At 39.6% G+C, this 26,841-nt stretch overlaps 1 protein-coding gene across 1 annotated transcript in view; it reads left to right on the top strand.

The window, feature by feature from the left end:
• LOC124548252 (discoidin domain-containing receptor 2-like) overlaps positions 1–26,841 on the top strand; it is a 939,799-nt gene that overhangs the window by 896,518 nt on the left and 16,440 nt on the right. Inside the window, exon 17 of the mRNA XM_047125161.1 lies at positions 17,541–17,690. Within this exon, the coding sequence (XP_046981117.1) occupies positions 17,541–17,690 (150 nt within the window). The remainder of the gene's footprint in view (positions 1–17,540; positions 17,691–26,841) is intronic.

The raw sequence follows: 26,841 nt of genomic DNA, 5'->3' as shown, positions 1-26,841 counted from the left end.
TGTACACGAGATTTCCACACTCTTAAACATCCCTAGGTCCACTATTTCCGATGTGATAGTCAAGTGGAAATGTGAAGGGACATGTACAGCACAAAAACGTACAGGCCGACCTCGTCTGTTGACTGACAGAGACTGGCAACTGTTGACGAGGGTCATAATGTGTAATAGGCAGACATCTATCCAGACCATCACACAAGAATTCCAAACTGCATCAGGATCCATTGCAAGTACTATGACAGTTAGGTGGGAGGTGAGAAAACTTGGATTTCATGGTTGAGCGGCTGTCATAAGCCACAAATCACAACAGTAAATGCCAAACAATGCCTCGCTTGGTGTAAGGAGCATAAACATTGGACGACTGAACAGTGGAAAAACGTGTGGAGTTACGAATCACGGTACACAATGTGGCAATCTGATGGCAAGGTATGAGTATGGCGAGTGCCCAGTGAATGTCATCTTCTTGCTTCCCAATGTTGAAGAGCAATTCGGAGAATGCGATTGCATCTTTCAACATGATTGTGCAACGTTCATAATGCACGGCCTGTGGCGGAGTGGTTGCATGTCAATAACGTCCCTGTAATGGACAGGACTGCACAGAGTCCTGACCTGAATCCTATACAACACTTTTGGGATGTTTTGGAGAGTCGACTTCATGCCAGGCCCCACCGACTGACATTGATACCTCTCCTCAGTGCAGCACTCCATGAAGAATGGGCTGCCATACCCCAAGAAAACTTGCAGCACCTGACTGACCATATGCCTGTGAGAGTGGAAGCTGTCATCAAGAATAAGGATGGGCCAACACCATATTGAATTCCTGCATTACCAATGAAGGATGCCAAGAACTTGAGTCATTTTCAGCCAGGTGTCAGGATACTTTTGCTCACATGGTGTAAGTGGACTGTAGCATCACCAAATTCTTCACCTACATCTACATCTACATGATTACTCTGCAATTCACAATAGAGTTCCTGACAGCATGTTCATCGAATCACCTTTAAGCTACTTCTCTCCTGTTCCAATCTCAGAGAATGAGTGGGAGAAATGAACACTTAAACCTTTGTGTCAGACCTCTGATTTCTGTTATATTATTATGGTGATCATTTATCCATAAGAAGGTGGGCACCAAAAAAATATTTTCTGACTCTGAGGAGATAGTTGGTGATTGAAATTTCATAAGGAAGTCCTGCCGCAATGAAAAATGCCTTTGTTTTAATGACTGCCACCACCCCAATTTGTGTGTAATGTCCAAGGCCCTCTCTCTCCCATTTCATGGTAATACAAAATGAACTAGCATTCTTTGAACTTTTTCAAAGTCCTCTCACTGTGTGGCACACCAGCTCTCCTTTGTCACTTTCAGCTTCGTTATAACTTCTGTCACAGCAGTCCACTTCTTCCACTTCTTTTTCACAGCAGCAACTAAATCACTGTCAGGTTCTCAACACATGCCCTATCCACTGCCATCCACTCATCTACGTCTCCTTCACTAGCTTCTTCACATCCAGGGATTGTCTCTATCATTTGTAGTAGATTTTCCTCTTCATTTTCAAATAGGTTGTCTTGAAATTCAAAAGATGTCCACAATTTTCTCCGTGATTTTATCAAAATATTTTATTAAATATTCTGCCATGCCTCAGTGGCCCAATAAACGACACCCCTCACATTGGTCTTTTTTATTTTGTCCACAAAAGCAATCTATCATCTTGGTTCAGCATTCTTAAAAATCTGTAAATTTGTTTTAATGTTTGCAGTATGCCCTACTCCATCAGCTATAGGGTTGGTGTCACATTCGGCAGCAAAAACATAGCTACAATTTCTCCATCACATAATTCCTCAGTGCTGGGGTGAGATGGCACGTCATCAATGAAAAGGATACATGGGCAGACAAATTATTTTCCACAGAAAACTGTCAAACAGAGGGAACAAACTAGCCGTGAAACCATTCTTTGAACAGCTTACCATCCACACATGCTTTTTTCTGGTTGTGATAATATATGGGCAGGGGCTTCATGTTGCAGTTTTTAAAAGCTCTGGGCCTAGCAGATTTGCCAATCAGCATTAAAGGCAGCTTGTGATTACCCAGCAGCATTGCTGTGTGCTAATAGTCACACGATCTTTGCACATTTTAAAACCGCCACCTACTTTTGATGCCAGGCTTTTTGTTGGCAATGCGCTAAATTAAGGCCAGTCTCGTCAGTGTTATAAATTTGGTGGGGAGAATACTTTCCCTCTCTTATCATTTTTTCAAGGTCACCCAAGTATTTCTTCACTGCATCATGGTCAGAAGAAAGCTCTCCAGTAATTGTTAGCTGACTGATTCCATGACGTTTTTTGAATCTGTTCAACCAACCTGTACTCGCACTAAAAGACTCAACACCATTCATTAACTTGTTCAGGTAAACAGCCTTCTCCTGAACCAGTGCTCCACTCAAAGGAGTTCCTCTTTCTCTTTCCCGCGTAAACCAAAGGAAAAGAGCTTCATCCACTTTATCGTACTGGGACTGTTTCAAAGACTGCCGAATTTCGAGTGTTTTCCCCAAAGACGTTGCACAGGAGTGTTCAAGCTTCACTCAGTTCTTCCTCCAATCACAAATGGTTGCTTTACCAACACCCATTTCCATTGCCAGTTTAGATACATTGTCACCACTGTCTATCCGCTTCAAAGCATTCAGTTTTTCTTTGAGAGTTAACTTTGTATGTTTCCGTTTACTCATGATGAAAATACGTAGACCACTACACCTGAACAAATACAATACAACTGTTACGTGTGCCAGCAATTGATAACTAACGTAACCAAGCACTTTGCAAGCCAACTGGCAGTGCACTGACCTAACAAGGGAACCTCCCCATCGCACCTCCCTCAGATTGAGTTATTAGCGGATAGGCCTTGAAAAACTGAACACATATCAATCAAGAAAACAGGAAGAAGTTGTGTTGAACTATGGAAAAAAAAAAGCAAAATATACAAACTGAGTAGTCCATGTGCAAGATAGGCACCATCAAGGATAGTATGAGCTCAGGAGCACCGTGGTCCCATGGTTAGGGTGAGCAGCTGCGGAATGAGAGGTCCTTGGTTCAAGTCTTCCCTCGAGTGAAAAGTTTACTTTCTTTATTTTCGGAAAGTTATGATCTGTCCGTTCGTTCATTGACGCCTCTGTTCACTGTAATAAGTTTAGTGTCTATGTTTTGTGACTGCACCGCAAAATCGTGCGGTTAGTAGACGAAAGGATGTGCCTCTCCAATGGGAACCGAAAATATTTGATCACAAGGTCATAGGTCAACCAATTCCTCCACAGGAAAACATGTCTGATATATTCTGTGCGTCACATGACAGGAATATGTTGTCGACCCACCTAACTTGTACACTTGGCAAATGGGTAAAAAGATTTTTCTACCTTGCCCGATTTAGGTTTTCTTGTGGATGTGATAATCACTCCCAAAAAAGTGATGAAAACATAAGAGTCTGTCACATAAACTGCAACAAATGAATGCAACAGTTTCACAGTCACACAGTTTTCCCTGTACTCTGTCAAAACATATGTTTTAACATTTTCAAATTTTTCCGTGTGTAGACCGTCAAATCCTGCCTATGTCCAAACAAATCTGAACATGTCCTGGAATTTTGGAGAGCGAAATTGATTATGTGTGAGTGCCTAAACTTTGATAATTGACACACGATCACATAAACAATACTGCTCTGTGTACCTGTGTAGCTTCACAAAATCATAGAATCTTTTCACAAAGTATTTCACTTGCTGAAAACCAAACACATCTAATGGTTGCACAAGAGGTGTACAACCTGGAGGAATGGTAATCACGTCTACTCGCACACTAAAATTGTACAATGCCTGATGCTTCTGTCCTGTATAGCTGTCAAGGAGTAAGGCAAATTCTTTGTCCACGTAAGGAGCAATCACACGTTCATTAAAGTCTTTCACTAGTCTTTTCTCCATTTTTCCTGACGCATTGCAATTCACAATGACATTCGGCGTTTGTGCAAGTACCCTATTCACCTGTTACTGAACTTGCGGTCCAAATACACCATTTTTTTCCTGCAAACATAAATAAAATGTAGGTAAAAGAAATTCTGCTTTGTTCAGAGCATATTGTATGGTATAACTATGTGAAGTGGCATGCAGCTGATCTACAGTACATACCGTGTCGCCTTCTCCAACTAACGATAACGTGCGGGTTGATTTCATTTCATAGTTAAAACCGGACTGATCTGTGTTGATAATATATGCGTCTTCATACTGTTGGAATCTGACGTTAGTTTCTGTAACAAACGTCTTGGAACACTCTGAAAGTTCTTCCAGTTTATTCACGTAGTTCTTGCTTACATGTTTTGTAATCTTCCTGCTCGTGATTTTGTATTTTCTTTTGAACGTGACAAGCCAATGAAATGAATCCTTGAAGTCCAGGTTGCTTTGTTTAGCGTAATGCAATCCCCAAATCTGTAGGTCTGTATCATGCACTGCACTTAATTCATATCTGGCTTTAATAAATTGTCGATATACATGGTTTTCTAGTTCACTGAACTTCTGTCTTCGGGTTCCACCTTGTTCCATGACTTCTTTGCAATATTTAATTGTGCTTTTTTCCTCCATCCCTTTAAATTTCTTAAATTTATTTGTTGCTTCACTCCATAATCTATATTTGTGTCTTTTAATTGGTTTGGAGAGTAACCTGTATTGGAGCATTTCCTTCATGTAATCCAAAGAAATACAATCAGATTGAAGTCGCAGTATTTCTGCTTCGTGTTCTTTGTACGGATCATCAACAATCTCATCATCTGGTACATACAGCCCTGCAGCAATCGGCAAGGTATCGTCATCACCACATGTACTGTTTATCAACAAATGTAGGAAATAATCATACAAATGTTCGGCAATAGTTCGATCCCTTAAGGAACTTTCCGTTTCCTTACAGTTCGGAAAATATTCATTGACCTTGTTATTGAAGTTGCGAGCTATATTTGCTGGATTCATATTGCCCATGGAATCCATCTCACGTATTTAATGCACTCTCGTCCAAAGTAGTGAACAGTCAACTGCCAGCCAGGGAGCCTCGTTAGCAGGAATACTCTCTCTTCCGGGTGCTGTAGTTGACTGACGTCATGTGTTTCAATGTTTGTTTAGGTGTAGCGTCCCCATACTACAGCGCAGTTACCTCGCATCGGACGGATAGATAATAATTGTCTGAAAATAAAAAATTAAACTTTTCACTCGAGGGAAGACTTGAACCAAGGACCTCTCGTTCCGCAGCTGCTCACACTAACCACAGGACCACAGTGCTCCTGAGCTCACACTATCCTTGATGTTGCCTATCTTGCACATGGACTACTCAATTTGTATATTTTGCTTATTTTTTTCATAGTTCCACACAACTTCTTCTTGTTTTCTCGATTGATTTGTGTTCAGTTTTTCAAGGCCTATCCACTGTGCCAACTTATAACTAAATCTGGGGGGGGGGGGGGGGGGGGGTGATGGGGAGGTTCCCCTGTAAGACACCATAAAGGTCTCAACAATGCACAACAAGGGCAGGGAGATTGTTCCCACACTTGATCCCATTTGTTACCATGGTGGAGCTACTTATCTGCTTGGTATACTTCATTCTAGAAACTTGTCACCATAATTCCGGCTAATCTGAACAAATCGATAACCCGAACAAGGTAAAGTACCAATTAGTTCGGATTAACAGGACCCTACTGTATTTAGTTGAGTTTGCAGCCTTTAGATTTGTGTGGTTTATCATATAACTGAAATTTAGCAGATTGATTTTAGTGTACATGTTGATGACTTCACACTTTTCATTATTTAGATTCAATTGCCACTTTTTGCACCATATAGATATACTGTCAATCATTTTGCAACTCATTTTGATCATCTTATCAAAATCAATAAATCACTTTCTTCTAGGTGATTCATGATGTTCAAGCTCAGTATGTATTCCAGAATTGTACTGCAAATCAACGTTGGTGATATGGGCCAAAAATCCACTGGATTCCTCCTGTTTCCTGTCTTGGGAATTGGTGTGACTTGTACAACCATTCTACTCTTTGGGTATGAACCCTTCTCTGAGCAAGTGGTTGTATAAGTTTTCTAAGTATGGCACTATTATATCAGCATACTCTGAAAGAAATCTGACTGCATATAATCTGGATCAGGAGCCTTGCCTTTCTAAGTGTTTTAAGCTGCTTCGCTACACAGAGGACATCTACCTCTGATTTATTCTTGTTGGTAGTTGTTCTTGATTCAAATTCTGGAGCATTTACTTTGTCTTCTTTTGTGAAGGAATTGCAGGAAACCATGTTTAGTAACTCTGCTTTGGTGGCACTGTCATCAGTAACATCACCATCGCTATAGTGCAGTGAAGGTATTGAGGACATCTAGCCACTGTATATGGTGCAAAGTCATATGATGTAGATGGCTGTTTAGGGTGTAGACTTAATGAAAATGATTTTAGTGTATTATTATGCATTTCAGTGTTAAATTTTTAAATGTGTAAATTTTGCATTAAAATACATCAGAAAGATGATAATCATTATTTTTGGTAATAACATTAAGAAACTGCTATTTTAAACTTAACATGTGAATATAGTTCTTATTTTTACAGTTTTATAAAATGACTGTCAATTTACATCAATTTGATGTGCACGGTGATTCCGCAGAATGTAACTGTTGTGTATAATGAGATTTAGTAGTAGATATGTAAATACATAAGTATGTTTCACTTCTTCTAAAGCATTGGATCAATTTCTACCAAATTAGGTACACTTATTACTTACTGTGTGGAAAGAACTACTTCAGAGGTAAGAACCACCTACCTCCCAAAGGAGTGACGCACAAATAGTCAGACTATATTCTTCCAGTATTTGAGAATGAGAGCACTTCGTGACTTGTAACAGGCTTGATGCATAATTTCAGATCTTTACAACACCTTTCTGCACTCACATCCCCCACAAAATGATGAAAGGAAAAAAAAATTTATCACTAACTACATTTTTGCTGTTTATTCAGTAAAACTGCCACAACAGGCATGACCTTTTAATTTATTACTTTTTCACTAATAACTCTATTCACAGCACATTTTGCAGGCAAAACCCGATATTTTCCGAACTATGACAAACTACTCGAACAGCGAGTCATGTCCAAACAGCCCTGTACCACTGTATGTACCTGTAAAATTATATCACTGTATGACACATAGTTACTTAGATATGACATTGTAAACACTGAGCAACATAAAAACGAAACTGCAGGGCAATATTTGCTATGTGGCATGTGCATATGAGGCAAAGCCACCAGTAAAAAGCTCCTTCTAAACACCTGGATTGATTTCAACCAAATTTGGTGCACTTATTACTTGCTATCTGGAAAAAAATTCTTTTGGGGGTAAGGACCAGCAATCTCCCATTTGGATGTGCTGATAACACGGAGAGAGAAGTGGGGAAGAAGATATGGACAGACAGAGAAGGGAAAGGAGGAGATGAAGATATGTAAGGGGGAGGAGGAGGTGGACAAAAGAGGGGGAGTTCGAAATGGGCAGAGAAATGGAAGAGGAGGAGAGGGCTAAGAGAGGGAGAGGAGGTGAAGGACAGAGAGGGAGAAGAAAAGAGGTGATGGACAGAGGGGGGGGGGAGTATGAGAAGGACAAAGAGTGGTAGATCCAGCATTGACTTCACTACAGCATATATGAAATTAGTCAAATTAGCATATAAAGCAAGGATATATAGAGGGAAAGAGGTCAATAATGCTTATCATGAAATCATCAATCCCTCAGAGATGGCAGAAAGTTCAAGAGGATCATAAGCCATAAGAAGAAATGTTTGAAATTTATTTTTTAAAGGAAGATAACTTCAGTATCTCTGCCAACAAAGAGTAGGGAGGGTAATGGAAAACACATCTGAACAAAGCAATATAAATTTGGAATGAGATAATATTGATAGCTTAACAAAGGAGTGTTTGATGCTTCAAGAAAACTAAAACAGCAAATTATAGGCCTGTGTGCTTGTTACTTACAGCTTATGAAATATAGGCAAAGGTAGCACAGATAAGCATTCATATCCTGGCAGAAGCAGTTATAAGTGCTGCACAGACAGTTTCTACAAGTCCACTTGTGTACAGATTGTTTTTACACCATAAAACAGTTAACAGAGAAACATCAAGAATTTTATATACACTGATTTTATTGACTATGAAAAAGCAACTGAAAAGCTCCTTTAAAAAATAAAAAAAAAACACATTAGATTAAATTTTACTGGACAGGGTCTTCCACATTTCGTAATATGCAGCAAGTATGTATGATAGAACATATACATTAAAATTTTAAGTGGAATGACACAATCTGAATTAATCTGAGGACTTAGACAAGCGGCCACACTATTGCATACTCTTTTTAATTTTTGTCATAAATATATGGTAAAAATCATTACCAAAACACTTAATAAAATAAATAACAAGCTGACCGCTGTGTGGCACATACAAACATTCAACAGAATACAGTATTTACACTAGCTTTCAAACTCTTGCTCTTTCTCTAGTAAAAGTACACACATTCACACAAATAACCACTCAAATGCTAATGCCCTTGGTGAGACTGAGGGCAGTTGCCTGAATATATGGAGGTGAGAAAGGTGTAGTTGGGAAGGACACACTGGGCGAGAAGGAGGTAATGGGTTGGTGTGAATCAGGTCTTTTAATAGATGAATCAGCAGCTTCACAAATCAAAAGGAGTTCAGAGGGTAGAGATAAAAGAGGTAGAGATACAGAGGAAAGGAGACAAGAAAGGCAATACCGTACAGTAGTAGCGAATTTTGGTTATATGGGAGAATGCAATCAGTAACAATAAATCAGTCAGAACCTTCATGTAGGACAAATAACTCCAGTCCTGTTATAGCAGCCATGTAGTCTACCAACTTAGTTCTAAACACTTTGTATCATCATACGTGGACATGACCACTAACAAGCTGCCCTCATGATTGGCCACCACCAAACTGTGGCCATGAGACAGATCACTCAGTGGCCAACATGCTGCGCAGTACGGTGTGCTTGACATGAATGCCTGTTTCACAGCCTGCATCTGCATGTATATCAGTACTTTGCAAGCCACCTGTTGGTGTGTGGTGGAGGGTACTTCTGGTATCACTATCTCATCCTTCCTTACCTGCACTATTTGCAAATGGTGCATGAGAAGAATGATTGTTGATTATTTCTTGTAGACATTTCACATGACGTATGTGGCAGGAAGTATGTTATCTAACTCTTTTCAGAGGTCACACTCAGAATCTCAATAATAAATCACTCTGTGATGCAGGTCTCTCTTGTAGTGTCTGCCACTGAAGTTTGTTGAGTATGCCTGCAATGCTCTCGTGCTGACTAAATAACCATGTGATGAAATGCACTTCTTTGCTCTTCGTTGAATCTTCTTTAGCTTTTCTATCAGTCATAGCTGGAAAGGGTCCCAGAGTGATGAGCAATACTCAAGAAATGGTTGAACAAGTTGATTTGTAAGCCATTTCTTTCATCCGTAAGTTACATTTCCTTAAGATTCTTCCTATGAATATCAATCTAGCATCTGCTTCTCCTACTATTTATTTTCATGTGGTCATTTCACTTATGGTTCCTTTGGATGATTACTCCCAGATACTTGACAGTACATATTGTTTCCAGCAATTTGTCATGATGGTCTAGTTGTACAGTAATGGAAATAGTTTCCATACATATTGCATATGTATGTGCAATATGTTACATTTATTTACATTTAGGGTCAACTGACAGTCACTGCAGCATTCATAAATCGTCAGCAGGTCCTTTGGAAAATTGCTACGATCTTCTGGTGTTGGTATTTTCCTGTAGAAACCGCATCATCTGCAAATAGCCTTCTAGAACTTCCAACATTTTCTATTAAATCATTTGTATATTAAAGGTCCTATAGCATTTCCTTCAGGTATTCCAGAAATTACTTTTACATCTGTTGATTTTGCTCCATTGAGAGTGACATGTTGAGTTCTCTCAGCAAGGAAGTCTCAAACCAGTTGTAAATCTGCTTTGATACTTGGTAGGCTTGTATTTTTTTCACTGAACGGCAATGTGGGATTGTGGCAAATGGCTTTCTGAAGTCGAGGAACATGGCATCAATACGAGCACTGATTTCAACAGCACTGTGGATCTCAAGGAGAAATGGAGAGAGCTGAGTTTCACAATATCTCTGTTTATGGAATCCATGCTGATTTTTTATGGAGGAGGTCGTATGTCTCCAAAAATGTCATGATTTTGGGAATAATACATGTCCCATAATTCTGCAACAGAGTGACGTCAGCAACATAGGCTTATAATTAAGTGAATCTGTCCCATGACCCCTGTTGCAAACAGGAATGACCCGCATTTTTTTCCAGTCACTACGTATGCTTAATTGCTCCAGCAGTCAATGATTAACTGCAGCTAGTAGGGGAGGAAGTTCATTCACATGTCCTCTGGATAATTTTACTGATATCACATGTGGACTTAATGCCTTTCCACTACTATGCAGGAGAGCTTCTGTAAAGTTTGGAAGGTAGGAGACGAGGTACTGGCAGAAGTAAAGCTGTGAGTACCGGGCGTGAGTCGTGCTTCGGTAGCTCAGATGGTAGAGCACTTGCCCGCGAAAGGCAAAGGTCCCGAGTTCGAGTCTCGGTCGGGCACACAGTTTTAATCTGCCAGGAAGTTTCATATCAGCGCACACTCCGCTGCAGAGTGAAAATCTCATTCTGACTATGCAGTATAGTTGCTTTTCTATTCTGCAATCACTTATCTCCGTACCAGATCGCTCAGACGGAGGAGATAGAGAAGATCCAAAGAAGAGCGGCGCGTTTCGTCACAGGGTTATTTGGTAACCGTGATAGCGTTACGGAGATGTTTAATAAACTCAAGTGGCAGACTCTGCAAGAGAGGCGCTCTGCATCGCGGTGTAGCTTGCTCGCCAGGTTTCGAGAGGGTGCGTTTCTGGATGAGGTATCGAATATATTGCTTCCCCCTACTTATACCTCCCGAGGAGATCACGAATGTAAAATTAGAGAGATTAGAGCGCGCACGGAGGCTTTCAGACAGTCGTTCTTCCCGCGAACCATACGCGACTGGAACAGGAAAGGGAGGTAATGACAGTGGCACGTAAAGTGCCCTCCGCCACACACCGTTGGGTGGCTTGCGGAGTATCAATGTAGATGTAGATGTAGATGTAGATGTATCTGCCATTTCAATGTCCATATGATGATTGAAAGGAGGGACTGTATTACAATCTAATACAGTGAAACGATTTCAGCCTTCTCCCTTTCATCTCCTATTTTGGTCTCTAATATGGTCTGCGAGTGACTGAATAGATGATTGTCATCCATTTACTGATTTTATGTTAAGACCCAAAATCTCTTAGTATTTTTAGTCAGATTGCTTTCAAAAATTTTACTTTCATCAAGTCATTGAACACTTTTCTCATTGCTGTCCTTATGCTTATTTTCACTCCATTCAGCTAGATTTAGACTTCTCTTGAATCTATGATGGAGCCCTCATGGTTCAGTCCAAGGTGGATCTTTCCCGCTGCTTAAGATCTTGCTTGTAACATATTTGTCTAAGGCATATCAAATGATTGATGCTTTTGAGCTTTTTCCATTTTTGCTCTACATCTTTGTCCTCAGCACCAACAACACCAGCTTTTCATGCTTGCTCTCATGACAAGGCCCCCCCCCCCCCCCCCTTCAGTCCTCAACCTTCACTAGTCCATGCCCTGTGCCTGCTTCCACTCCAGCCTCGCACATTGCCTTACGCATGCCTTCAACCCCCCCCCCCCCCCCCCCCCCCAGCTCATCTGCAAAGTCCTTTTCAATTCTCTGCTTCACCCCCCCCCCTCTCCCCCAGCACAGCATCCAGATATTGCACAAAGCAACGCAACCTAGCATCTTCCCCCACCCCTACCCAGATATCCCTCTCCACAATGCTAGATATCTCTTCTATTCCCACTTCTGCCCACCCCTTCTGATATCACTACTTGCCCCAATGAGGCCATGGCACTTTGTGTGTGTGTGTGTGTGTGTGTGTGTGTGTGTGAGAGAGAGAGAGAAATGGGGGGGGGGGGGGGGGGTGCAAATGTGATGTGTAAACGTGTGTTGTGTATCTTCCTTCACATGATGGTAGACTTTGTCCGACAGCTGAAAGTCTAACAGCCTGCACTGTTAAATGTGCCTATTTGAGTAGCAATCTATCCTAATACTCGTATTGTTGTTTCCTGGTGTTAAATTTAAATACAACATCCATCAGAAACAAACGTGATTGCATGTTAAGGATGTGAACTTTTTAGGCAAAAAATAGCCATTAATAATGAAATAACAGAGCAAGTTAACAAATTCCTTTACTCTGGTTGTGACATTACTTGCATACCTCATTGATATATCAATGAGAATATAATGAATATTTAATACAACTGGATGGAAAAAATAATCTACTCACCAAGTGGCAGTTGGAGAAAACATATATAAAAGTTAAGGAAATGTGCTAGCTGTTGGAACCAGTGGCTCCTTCTTCTGGCAGAAGAATTATCATATTAATAATTAGAATAAAAAGCTACAGAAATTCCAGCATTTAGGTGTCACTATCAAACAACATTTTAAAAGTAACAGAAAATATAACTTGCTTTCAACTACATAAGTGAATGTTGTACACTTACTAAATGATAGGTCAAAATGATAGAAAGTGGATGAATGTAATTTCTAAGAACATTAGCTGGCTACACATTGATAGGAAGAGAAATGAGGATATCATGAAACAGTTGAATATATTTAATCTGAATGAAGAAATATTGAAGTAAAGAACAAATGGAAAGTGCATGCAAAAAGAATACGAGAAAGCAAAACACCAGTCACTGTTGTTTTTTGTTGTTGTCATTGATTTTATTGTTGTTGTTGTTGTTGTTGTTGATGATGAATTAATAGTAAGAGCTGAAAGCATTCACTGAGATTATTGTGAGCATTTCATCATTATGTATGAAACAGTGGAATCTGGAATGACTTAAATTAGCTATCCAAAAATTCAATCACATCTTGCGTTGGTTACCAGGAAGACTCATGTCCATATCCCACATGTCAGTAGAGAGTAACTTCATTCTAGCATTATATATATTCACATGGACACAATATGCATTTAATTAAAATCTATTGTGTTTTATTTGTTAGTTCCAGCTTGGCCAAAATTAAGCACAGAGAGCCAAAAGCATTGCAGCTGCTGTGTCTCAAACTTGGATATTTATGTTTTGTAGGCTGTGTTCATTCAGTTGACCCATATTTCCACATCATCTGGACTCAACTTGTGCCTGTCCGTATTGAAGTTTGGGAGATATGGAAAGGAAGTTGTGGCAAATAAAAAACTGGTGTTAGTCACTAAGAATACCCAAATACTTCAGTTACTAGAACACTGGTCTGGTCATGAAAGCCAAATGTCTAGGTTCAAGTCCTGGTTCAGAGTACACTTTTAATTTGGCCAGAACTATACAGTCAAGCCAATTATGTAAACACTGTAAATGGATAGATAAAGAAATCTACTCGCCAAGTGGCGGCAGGGGGACACATACACACACAAAAGGATTTAACTTTTACAAGCTTTTGGAGCCAGTGGCTCCTTTTTCTGGCAGAAGAGTTGAAGGAAAAGGACTGGAGAGTTTTAGGGAAAGGGGTACAGTTCAGAAGAGTCACCTAGAACTAAGGGTCAGTGGAGATTTACCGGATGGGATGAGAAGAAAAGACTGATTGTTGGAAACTGTACCGGATGAGATTTGAAAACCTGAAAGCTTAAAGGTGGAAGACAGGGTAATAAGTAAGACAGAGATTACTACTAAAACATCATAGTAATCTCTGCCTTGCATTTTACCCTGCCTTAGGTCGTTCATGGTTTTACGTACTCCAGGGTCAAATGCAACTCGGCCAAGTCACACTTTTTTCAGCCATTCATTGTGTGTTTGGGGTTTGATGTTTCTTGTGATGGTGTGGAGTCTACATCATCCTTTTACTACAGTCATAGTTGTGCATCACCCTGAAAATGTCAGACAACTCCAGACATTTTTAGGTAAAATATCTTACTATCACAAATTTATTGCAAGTGCAGCCACATTAGCCCATCCCCTCTAGGAGTTACTCCACAAGAACATGCCTTTTCAGTGGACACTCACATGTGAGCATACTTTCGCACTTTTGAAATCTAAATTACATTCTGCTCCTTGTTTGGCTTCTTTCCATCCTGGCCGCCATCCACTTTTGTGTCAGGTAGTTCATCTCGTTTAGCATGGTTGCTCGGACAAGCCTCCAGACACGGCTTCTGGTCCTTTGCATAACTGCTTTGCCCTCTGTCCCTGCCTTCTGGTATATGTTTCAACTCCTACACTGAGGACATTGGGGAGTCTCACTTACCAAGTTATTGGCCCATTGGCATGTGTTCTGGCCTGGCACCATCAGTGACATTGTACATTTGCCAAAGCCTGCTCTCAGTGTGCTACCCATGGGAGCATATATGGGAATGCGTCCATGTTTGTTTCACATGGTTGTTGATGTTTTCTCTAAATTTCCACTATTCTTTGATGTCAGCTGCAGCAATGATTCAGGCCCCCTCCATTTTTTTTTTTCTATTGGAGGATTGCCTTATGTGCTTGTGATGGACAATGGTCCACAGTTTGTGTCTCAAGCATTCCAGATTATTGCACCCATCCAAGACATTCACCATGTAGCTGCTCCTCCATTTAATCCCCAATCTAATGATGAGGTAGAATGTCTCATCTAGATGTTCAGGCTTCAAATGAAGAACATTGTGGACTCCTTCATGCACAATGCTTCAACATGCTTCTTGAGTTCCTACAGATTTACACTGGTGGGTGATCAAAGTATGGCCAAAAAGCTCCATGGCTGCCAGCCATGAACCCTTCTGCATCTACTCATGCTGCATCACCAAAGCCCGTCACCGCCCGCATTGCAGTTTGCTCCTGGCTACACGGTCAGGGCTCAGGGAATCGGTCACCAACCAGAGTTGATTCTGGTCATGGTCCACAGCTGCTGAGGCTGCTGCCTCTGTATGGTGTGTACCACTGATAGCCTGGTGACATGCCACCACAACCAGCTATGTCCTGTAGCCACAGTGAGAGCTGCAGGGCCACCAGTACCACATCCTCCCTCAGTGCCTGTCAAGGCCTCCTGGGGTGTGCCTGCTGTGGGGCTGGACCTGCCCTCCTTGTGAATGTTACAGCCTCCTGCCTCTCCTCTGGGTTCCAGCCCCCTTGTGCCTGCTGCCTCACCTTTCCATGATGGTTTGCTACCACCAGTGATTCTGCCATTGGCTGGGCTGGTGCTTCGACCCTTCAACACCACCACCCCTGGCACCCCCAACCAAGCAACCATGCCTCCACCACATTGAGGAACCATGCACTGAATGCTACCAACGCTTTTGTCGCCTTTCTGTCTTATGTTACTTTGCAGGGGAGCAGCTGCCATGCGTGTCCACTGCTGTGCCACTTCTGCCCTTACTCACTGGTTCTAGCTCAGAATCTCCTTCCACTGTGGCCGTTATTGCCTGTGGCATCTGCCACAAAGACTATGGATGTTTCAAAAGTCGCCCTGATGCCCTAATCGATGGGACATCCATTCCCAAAGGGGAAGGGGTGCTATAACCCTGTACGCAATACTTGGATAAATGCTGCCGGTGCGCTACACTTTGAATGTTCCACCAATGGCATCCGAGAGCACCACCACATGGCATTCGAGAGCACCACCTGTGGTGGTGGGCCACGACTTATGCACATGGTATACTATCTACCAGAGCCCTCCTCTTTATGAGCCCAATGAAACAGGCACTCGCTCTCATACTGTGTCCATAGTTATTGTCAACAACTGCTTGTATCAGTTCCTGGATTGTTTCTGTGTTTGTGTCCATGTTCTCAACTGTTATTCACTTGTAGGTAGTAGACAAATAAACTTTGGTCCATTGTGGCTCTGCTGTTGTTTGTCTCTTACAATGTGATAAGTAGTGTGAGTTATGAGAGAGATAAGGGAAGAAAGGAATGTAGAATAAAGATGAAAATTATGTATTTCACTACATCTGCCATGTTCTATTTAATATTTTCACCTGATGCCAGTCTGCCTTAAAAATAGGCTGCTACAATGAATAGGCTACCCTGCTGATAAACTTAATTTGTGTTCCAATATGCTTACCTTGACAAAAGAGAAATGAGATCAACTATATAAATAAGGAGCTATTTTCCATGGCAACAGAATGAAATTTTCACTCGGAAGTGGAGTGTGCACTGATATGAAACTTCTTGGTAGATTAAAACTGTGTGCTGGACTGAGACTCAAACTTGGGACCTTTGCCTTTCTGGAAAAATCCCCCAGGCTGTGGGAAAGCCATGTCTTCACAATATCCTTTCTTTCAGGAGTGCTAGTTCTGCAAGTTTCGCAGAAGAGCTTCTGTGAAGTTTGGAAGGTAGGAGACAAGGTACTGGCGCAAAGTAAAGCTGTGAGGACGGGCCGTGAGTCCTGTTTGGGTAGCTCAGGTGGTAGAGCACTTGCCTGCGGAAGGCAAAGGTCCTGAGTTCGAGTCTCGGTCCAGCACACAGTTTTAATCTGCCAGGAAGTTTCTTGCTCTTAATGTTTAAGTATCTGCAACTTGTGGTTTCACATTCTCGCTTCCCGAGCACGGGGTCCCAGGTTCAATTTCCGGTGGGGTCAGGTTTTTCACCTGCCCGGAGATAACTGGGTGTTGTTGTGCTGTCTGCATAATCATCATTCATCCCCTTTACAGTCAGAGGAAGGCAACAGCAAACCACCTCCATTAGGACCTTGCCTGGTACAGCAGTGCAGGTCTCCCACATTGTTCCCCTACGCTCTGTCAAGATGCATGGAACTTCATTTTCAACATTTCACTGTGCCCTTATTCAGTGATTGCTTTCATAAAAATAGATTGATTCGATGGCACAAGATGAGGACTTCACTACACAAATGTTCTTACACTCTAAGTCAAAAACATGTGAGCTTCTGTGTAGTATTACCGAAAAGACACTCAAAGGGTTTTGAGCAATGGAAGGAGTTTTTATTCATGGGTTCAAATTGGTCTTGATGGAGGCTACCAATGACTGAACATGTTTGGTAAGTACATGAAGTGGGAGTATCAGTCTAATTTTTTGTGTTACAAATGGAACGTGATATTTTCTGGTGGAGTGCAAGGACATTTCTGTAGTAAACTGCTCTGCTTATCCACTGACTCTGAATTGAACAATTTAGATGAAATTTTTAATGTGTAAGGCCATAATTCAACACATATGCATTTAAAAAAGCTTTTATGTTCTACAGTACCTTAATAAATAGCTATTTAGTGATCTTAATTTCATTTTTTTCACTGGCCTCATAAATTGTAAATTAATTCAACATCATTCTTTTATTACTTTATGTATGGTTTTATCATGTAACATTATAGATGTTGGCAAAGGTATATAACTAAATTTATTAAAGTTATCTGATGTAATAAAAATCCATATTTTAGGGGAAGTTTACATCCAAAAGTGATGTCTGGTCATTTGCTGTAACTCTATGGGAGATACTGACATTTGCCCGAGAGCAGCCATACGAAGACATGAATGACTCTCAAGTCATAGAAAACTTGACCCACTTCTATGAAAATGATGGCAAGCAGGTATGTAACAAATGAGTTAGACAATAAAGAAACTTCCTGAATGATTCATGACCATAAAAATATAAATATGAGATACAGTCAATAATTTTGCTTTTTGTTATTCCTTTTCTGCGTTTTTATTTTATCTTAAATAATAAAGGGAACTGGTCAAACTGAGTCTCGTCTGTTTTCAAATTAAAAAAATAATTTAAAAGTTGTGAAACACTTTCATTGTTCCATTATTAGCACACTGCCAGCCTTGACCTAGTATCTGAAAAAGTAGCATATCCATTTGCCCAGTTGTTTCTTGTACAGGGTCGTCTATCTGTATGATGCAGATATTTTATATATGTGCTCTGTTTAATGTTATCTCTCTTCCTGATAGTTCATTGCATACCTAACACAAAATTTACTGACTGAATGCAGAGGATAAATGAAAGTCTGATAATTAATTATAAACACATTTCACTCATAAGTCTCAACAAATAGTTGTTTGCCAATTATGACTTTTGTAGCAGTATTCACTCCTAAACTCCTGCTTGTTTTGCAGAAAGCTGCAATTTCTTCCTACAGGAGTCCAACAAATCCACATAGAAAGATGACTTTTTAAATACAATTTTTGGCTCTGAGTACCTCAGATTCAGATTCTTTATCAGTCATTCAATGTTATTACATGCAATAGACTTTGTCAGTTCACTTAACCTGTTTATTTTATAAAATACATTTTTACATATTTTAAGTTTGTGAAAGTAGGTATGGTGGCTTAAATGAATACGCTAAGATTCCATGTATAGAGATATGTACTTTAATAATTGACTTGATACTGCTATAAATCAACACACAATCAGTACAATTAAATCTTTGCAACAAACTGAAGGCTCGCGCACTATCAGCCACAAACCCAAAGAAGGCAGTCCAAAGATAGGTCACTCGACCGACTGCATGCCGCCACAGGTTGATATTGAGCATTTCTAAGAACTCTTCTAATGAATAGAATGGGTTAGTTAACAAGAAGTTCTTTTCCATAAATACTTTGAGTGGCATGCCTGAGGCATATTTATACGATTTGTTATGTATTTTAATTGCCATGTACTTATGGCTGTTGTTAGTTTTTGATAGAGCACAGGAGTACAGATTCTTAATTGTAGTTGTGCCTGTGATTCGTTACACCTAAATTTGGCACTTCAGCAAATATATAGTTAACAGTATACAGAATATACAGATTAATAACCATTTATATTCTATATTTAATGAACAATGGTTTATAATGTGTCCTGTTAGCCACCTTTCGCATTACTCTGATTGCTTTCGTCTGGATAACCAGAATTTCACTTACGGTATCTTTTTGCTGTTTCCCCAGTGTATTAACCCTTACCTTAAAACAATTTGGGAAGAAAAAGCAAGTACACTGTTCTTACATATTCAAATGCCACACAGCACATCAGTCTCTTCAGCAGATATATAACTCTTGACAGCCTAACCTCTACATGTTCAACATGAAAGTTCCATGTTGTTCATTTGTCGACTGTGATACCTAAAAATTTTGCATTTTTTTTTTTTTTTTTTTGTCAAATTCATATTACTAACAAGGTTATCAAATAAATGGTTTACAGACAGAAAAGTTGTATCATCTGCATACATATACTTCTTTACGTCCATGTTTCACAGTAAATTGTTTATATGTACAAGGAATATAAGTAGTCCTAATTTAGATCGCCCCTCCATGATGAACGTTATTTGTGTTTGACAGATGACTTCCTGAACTTACCACCTGCTTCCTTTTATTAAAGTATGATTTGATGAGTTTTAAACTTTCATCACATATTCAATGGCATTCAAGTTTACAGAGCAAAAATAGTCAGCGCAGTCAAAGGCCTTACTTAGATCACATAAGGTTACCTGTATGTGAGCATGGTCTTCAAATGCTGCTAAAATTCTCTCACTAAAGAGTTCTATTGCGCATATTGTTGACTATTCTTTTCTGTAACCAAACTGTGATGTACGTAACATATCATTTAGTTCTAGGTACCCATACATCTGCTGATACATCATACATTAAAAGACTTTGGCTAGGACTGTAATTAATGAAATTGGCTTGTTGTTTGCTGGATCAGATTTGCTACCCTCTTAAAGACTTTGAATAGTTCGAGAGGATCAGAAAAAAAACCCTTCCATGAGACAGAAGTATATGGAAAATGTTAATGGTGCTGCAGTGTAATGTATTAGTTTTTCAGTAGATTGTTTGACATGTTAAAAATATCTGTATTATATCAATTTTTCATTTCTTTAACAATTTTAAGAACTCCATCTTGGCATACCTCTTTGAAGTGTTTCAATGAAGGTCTGGCATGATTATGACTTAGGTTTGAGCTCTTACGATAATCTATATATGTTACATTGGGCTTACTGATCAACTTCTTGACGAAATATTTGTTGAACATATCTTCTGGTATTGACTCTGTTTTCACAAAATTTCTGATTACACCTTTAACAGTATTAATTACTGACAAGGCTATTTTACATAGATTTTTACTATTTTTTTTTATGAGATTAGTTTTGCATCTTTGTTTAGCCAACTGTAGCTCTATCTTATACGGTTTCATAGTGGTTATTTTGAAGTCCTTAATTTCATTACAATTATTTACTTTTCCAAGGCATTTTAACAGGAGTAGCTTATTTTTTAAATTCTCCAACTCTTTGGTATGCCACAATTTACCCTCTCTTGTTTTATGATATATCTTTGGAACAAGATGAGTTTTTAATGTACCTATTAAGTAGCTCTTGAATTTTTTATAAACTGTTTGGTGACTGGAATCACATCTTTGAAATAATTTGTTCTGGTTAGTTATGCTTAGATGCTGTGTTAGTTTTTTGAGACTGTTTTTTGTTAGTATTAAGGTGTAGGGTTTTGATAACTTTTGTATAGTCTTCTTTCCATCCCAGTTTATAAAATGTATTAACTCTACTGATAACGTGCAGTGGTCTGAGAAATCAAATTCCTTTACACTGGTGGAGTATATATCATCAGCACAGTTGACAAAAGCATGCTCTAAGCATGCTTTTAGTCTTGTCTGTGCTGAACTTATGTGATTGAAGTTGTGCTGCCTTAGCATATTCAGTAAATAATTTACACCAGGTTTCAGTAATTAAAACTTCCGGGCTAAGAGTCCGTGGTCCAATAGTAGAAATACTTCTCCCTGACGTTTCGTTGCCAGCTGCGGGTAACATCATCTGAGGTGAGTCTACGACAGCCGTGAAAGCCTACACGCTATGATTACACCAGGTTTGTTACATGTTACATCAAAACTTGAATTAAAGTCTCCCCCAGTTATAGTTACATACTGTTTCCAGTTTGTTATGTAGCAGAGTACACTGTCTAAATTGTCTAAAAAAGTGTTTTTCATCTGAATCAGGGGAACGATAAATACATACGAAGATAAGTTTCATTACATCACATATGATCCCAGTAATTTCAGTGTTTCTCTACACAAGCCGAACTATGATCTAGTGCTGTAAACTCTATATCATTTGAAACATGGATAACAGTACCGCCATTATGGTACTCAGATCTGCAAAAACTGCCTCCCTGTTTATAACCTTCTGGTATGTAGTATTCCATCTGTCCTGGTTTAAGCCAATGTTCAGATAAACATAGGAAAGAGTTCTTATTTTATGGCAATGACTTCTCCAGTATTTCAACTTTACTTTCAAGACCCTGACTGTTTAAAAATAAGATGTTACTGTGACTTATCTGTGAGTTTGCAGGCTGATTTTTCGCATTTTTATTTTCTTCCTGGGTTGCAACTATAAAAAATTATCACTGAATGACACAGACGTATTTTGCCTTTGGCTCCTCCTTAAGCTGTGCTGCACTGCTACTGTTGTTGTTGTTACTGCTGCTGCTACGGCCTCTGATGATGATGGTGCTGCTGCTGTTTCACTTCCTTCTAGTGTTTGCTCTTCTACAACTACTGTGCTATTCTGTGAGTGCTTGCATTTGGGGCATTCACTTGCGTTAACAAAATCTCACATTTGTCTTGGAGGGGTGTAGCTTAGCTGACAGCAGATTTCACAATCGAGTCTCCAGGTAACATGTCTCCTATATCGTCACACTGTACATTTGAGATTTTATTTATTACATCTAAAATTTTTGTTACTACAAAGTATTTTCTGAGTTTATTTAGATGAAAACCGTATGTTGTGTGGAATCTTTTCCACAAATTGCTATTGTTCACGAATGTTACATTTTCAAACTGCTTGCAAATATTTTGCATCTCTGTTTTTGCACTTTCAATTTCTTTGTTTACACAGGACTATTCTCTCAAGTCGTCATGATGTGACACTAAAAAAACAATAACATTTGTTGCTCTCAGCTCATACAATTTTCTTCTTAACAAGATTAAAAGATCCTACCCCCCCACCCCCACCCCCCGCCCCCGTCGTTGCGACATCATTTTCTGCCACTAGGAAGTCCTTTTTGCCCAATGAGGAAATTTTTCCTGACTCATTGACATAACATCACCTAATTTCACTCCTGGACTTATTATGCAATTAAAATTCTGACTGCTTGTCCACTGAAATTCAGTGGCTGTACTTAGCCCTTGGCAGCTCAGTTTTACATGTACTTGGTGTTCAGGAGCTTACTGATTTTCTGTCTACCTTTTTGCTGTGCGCGATGTCTTGTTTAGAACTATTTATTTTGTCTTTTTTGTTAATATAAGTCAATAACAACTCAGACAAACAGCTTATCGGTGGCAAATTTTTTGAGAGCAATTTTGCATATTCTACATCATTTACAAAGTCATTTTGTCTTACACGTGTTACACTCAAAACTGTTAACAACACTATCACAATCCATAGTAGAAAGAGCTTGAAAGTGGTTTTCATGTGTCTTTGAACTTTACTTCTATCCAATCTCTGACAAAGCCGAACTTTCATGCCACGATTTTGCTTTCATGCCGCGATTTTGTCGTGTTCAGTACACTTTTTTCTTCTTTAACATTCTTGATATCCATTTTCAATGAACTGATAATAAATTCTAATCTAGGCACTTGTTCTTTCAGCTTTGTTATTTCCTCTTTACAACTGTCACAATTCATCGAATTTTTACACTAGCAGACATCTTGGGCCAAATGCAGTACAATCAGATCAACATAAGTTATAACAAATAGAATCCAATATTTCAGTCACATTTTGTTTCAGCAATGATGAGATCTTTGCCACCTTATAATCAGGGAAACATCACAATCAACGGTCTACGCGCATGTTGAACATCTCTTCATTTCTAGATTTTATTTTACCACTTATTTTTCTCCAATAAATGTTAATAACTGCCACTATGTACTCCCTGTCATGAACTAATTATATCGACACAGTAAGTCCAGTCTATGCTGGTCTACAGAGCTATCCTTTGTCATTGTCCTCATTAAGTGTAATATTTGTATATTACTATCAATTGTTGTGAAATTGCATGGAAGATGTGCAATATTACTTGACAATGAAATTGAAGAGAAAGGGGGAGTTTCTCTCTTACCTTGTTAACGTATCAGGAACATGAGGACAGCATCCAGCCTACATGAGTTAATACTTTAGAGGCAATCAAAATATGGATTTTCTCTCCAGATATGAAGACAGATTATTATTGATTCTTGCTATCATATGTGACAATTTTATGTGCTTACCACATTGGAAAAATATGGTGTATTACATTCAGTAAATTTGCATATGACTTTCAGTACTGCTTTAACCTTTTGTGCTGAAAGTGATCCTTCCAGTTAAGGACTGTCGCTAACCACAAAAAAGTAGTTTGACAAATTAATGAAGTGAAAAGGACAAGTGGAACACTGAGACTGTTCTACTATGCAGTGGTAAGATATTGCAAGTTATAGACTAAAGGCATTATATATGAATTATCAAGATCTGTAAAGACTAAGTCACAGTGTTAGAAATTAAAGGAACATTGGAGTACACTATGTGATCAAAAGTATCTCGACACCCCCAAAAACATACGTTTTTCATATTAGGTGCATTGAGGTGCCACATACTGCCAGGTACTCCATATCAGTGACCTCACAGTCATTAGACATTGTGAGAGAGAAGAATGGGGCACCCTGCAAAACTCACGGGCTTCGAATGTGGTCAGGTGATTGAGTGTCATTTGGGTCATACATCTGTATGCGAGATTTCCACACTCCTACACATCCCTAGGTCCACGGTTTGCAATGTGATAGTCAAGTGGAAACATGTAGGGACACATACAGCACAAAAGCGTACAGGCCGACCTTGACTGTTGACTGACATAGACTGCGGCCAGTTGAAGAGGGTCATAATGTGTAATAGGCAGATATCTATCCAGACCATCACACAGGAATCCCAAACTGCATCAGGATCCATTTCAAGTACTGTGACAGTTAGGTAGTAGGTGAGAAAACTTGGATTCCCTGGTCCAGCGGCTGCTCATAAGCCACAAATCACACCGGCAAATGCCAAACGACACATCACTTGATGTAAGGAGTGTACACACTGGATGACTGAACAGTGGAAAAATGTTGTGTGGAGTGACGAATCACGGTACACAATGTGTTGATCCAATGGCAGGATGTGGGTATGGCGAATGTCGGTGAATGTCATCTGCCAGCATGTGTAGTGCCAACAGTAAAATTCGGAGGTGGTGGTGTTATGGTGTGGTTGTGTTTTTCATGGAAGGTTCTTCCACCCCCAGTTGTTCTGTGTGGCATTATTGCAGCACAGACCTACATTGATGTTTTAAACACCTTCTTGATTCCCACTGTTGAAGAGCAATTCGAGGATGGTGATTGCATCTTTCAACACGATCAAACACCTGCTCATAATGCATGGCCTGTGGCGGAGTGGTTACACGACAGTAGCAACCCTGTAATGACTGGCCAGCACAGAGTCCTGACCTGAATCCTATAGAACACTGTTGAGATGTTTTGGAACACTGAATTCGTGCCAGGCCTCACTGACTGACATCAATAACCCTCCTCAGTGCAGAGCACTCTGTGAAGAATGGGCTGCCATACCCCAAGAAATCTTCCAGCACCTGACGAATGTATGCCACGAGAGTATAAGCTGTTATCAAGGCTAGTGGTGGGCCAACACCAAATTGCATTCCAGCATTAGTGGTGGAGGGCACCACGAACTTATAAGTCATTTTCAGCCAGGTGTCCGGATACTTTTGATCACATAGTGTAGGTATTGGAAATATTGTAAATAGCTGGACAGACTGTAAGGAATCATCGGGTAGACTTACTATTAACCAAAACAACAATTTCCTAAAATTCCAGCACAAAATTGCAACCATTTTTATCTGCCAGGAAATTTCATTTTTATGAATATTTTTCTTCTGCTGGAAACTCCATCAGTGACCACTTTGATACTCTCCAGTAGAGGCATTCACGTTAAATACAGCATCAGTAAATACAAATTTTTTCAATCAGTTTTCAATATACATTAAAAATAGCTCACTTAAGGCCAATTATAAAACAAGGCAGTAATTTTAGAGCTGAAAATTACCTACCATTTTCTATTCTGTGTATACAATCATCCATAATCTGCAGACCACTGTATAGTGAAGAAGTTAACAGTGTACTCACACCCTTGGTTTCTGCATCTACATACTCCACAAACCTCTATGAGCAAGATGGAAGGTATCTTGTACCATCGCTAATCTTCCCTTTCTTGTTCCACTCACAACTGAAGTGAGGGACAAATAACACTATATGCTTCCGTACAAGCCCTGATTTCTTTTATCTTGTCTTCATGGTCCTTATGCAAGATATATTTTGGTGGCAGCACAATAGTTCTGCATTCTGTCACAAACAATGGTTTTCTAAACATTCTCAGTAGTATTTTGCGAAAAGAACATATTCTTCCTTCCATGGATTTCCATTTGAGTTCACGGAGCACATCCATAATACTTGCATGTTGTTTGAAACTACCAGTAACAAATCTAGAAGCATGCCTCTGAAATGCTTTGAGGTATTCCTTTTATCTGACCTGCAGGTGATCCCAAACACTTCACCAGCACACAAAAATGGGATCCTCAAGTGTTCCATTCACACACACCTTCATAGCTTCATAGATGAGCTGCACTTTCCAAGAATTTTCCCAATAAACCAAAGTGAACCATTTGCCTTCCCTACAACCAACCTTATGTACTCATCCTACTTCATGTTGCTTTGCAACATAACACCTAGATATTTAATCAATTCAACTACCTCGGGCATCACACCACTGATACAGAATTCAAACAAATCAGGTTTATTTTTAATGCTGATCTGCATTAAAATTTTCCACATTTAGAGAAAGCTGTCGTTCTTCATGAAATAGAAATACTATGCAAGATATCCCATATCTACCTGCAGTCACCCAACAATGACACATATACTGGAGTTTCATCAGCAGTTGCAGACTGCTGCTCACCCTATCCACCAGACTGTTTGTGTGTATAGAGAACAAGAGCAGTCCTATTACACTTCCTGTGGAATGCCTGATGATATCCTAGCTTCCAATGAACAACAGCCATCCAGGACAACATGCCTTGTTCTATTATGTAAAAGGTCTTTGAGCCACTCATGTGACTGAGAACCTATTTTGTATATTATCACCTTCACTGTCTAGTACTGTGTAAAACACTTTCCAGAATCTAGGAATACAGAACCTGCCTGTGGCCCTTCATCCATAGCTTGCAGGATATTGTGGAAGAAATGGACAAGCCGAGTTCCACATGAGCTTTTTAAATTCCTATTGTTTGTGGATATACGGTTTTCTCTGTAAAGGAACCTTATTGCATTTGAACTTAGAATATGTTCAAGAGTGCTGCAGCTGCTTCCTGTTCCATTCACATATGTAGTGTGGGAAGAATGGCTACTTAAGTGTGTCTCTGTCCCCCTGTAATTCATCAGATCTTCTCTTTATGGTCCCTACTGGAGCAATACATACAGGGCTGCAATTAGATTGCTCACTCAATACTGGTTCTTGAAACATTTTAAATGTTTTCGTGGGACAATGTCTACCAGTTGAGGTTTTCAAGCACTACCATGTTGTTTTCCCAGGAGCCAAACAATTTATGCTCCCTTCTTTCTATGTGTTTTATATCCCCTGAGAGTCTCCTTAGCAATATTTTACGATGGGAAGTACAAATGTTTTA

Source organism: Schistocerca americana, chromosome 1 (genome assembly GCF_021461395.2).
Source record: "Schistocerca americana isolate TAMUIC-IGC-003095 chromosome 1, iqSchAmer2.1, whole genome shotgun sequence".
In the NCBI taxonomy this organism is placed as follows: domain Eukaryota; kingdom Metazoa; phylum Arthropoda; class Insecta; order Orthoptera; family Acrididae; genus Schistocerca; species Schistocerca americana.
Note: the sequence above shows the minus strand (reverse complement) of the source record. Positions and strands in the feature narration are given on the sequence as shown.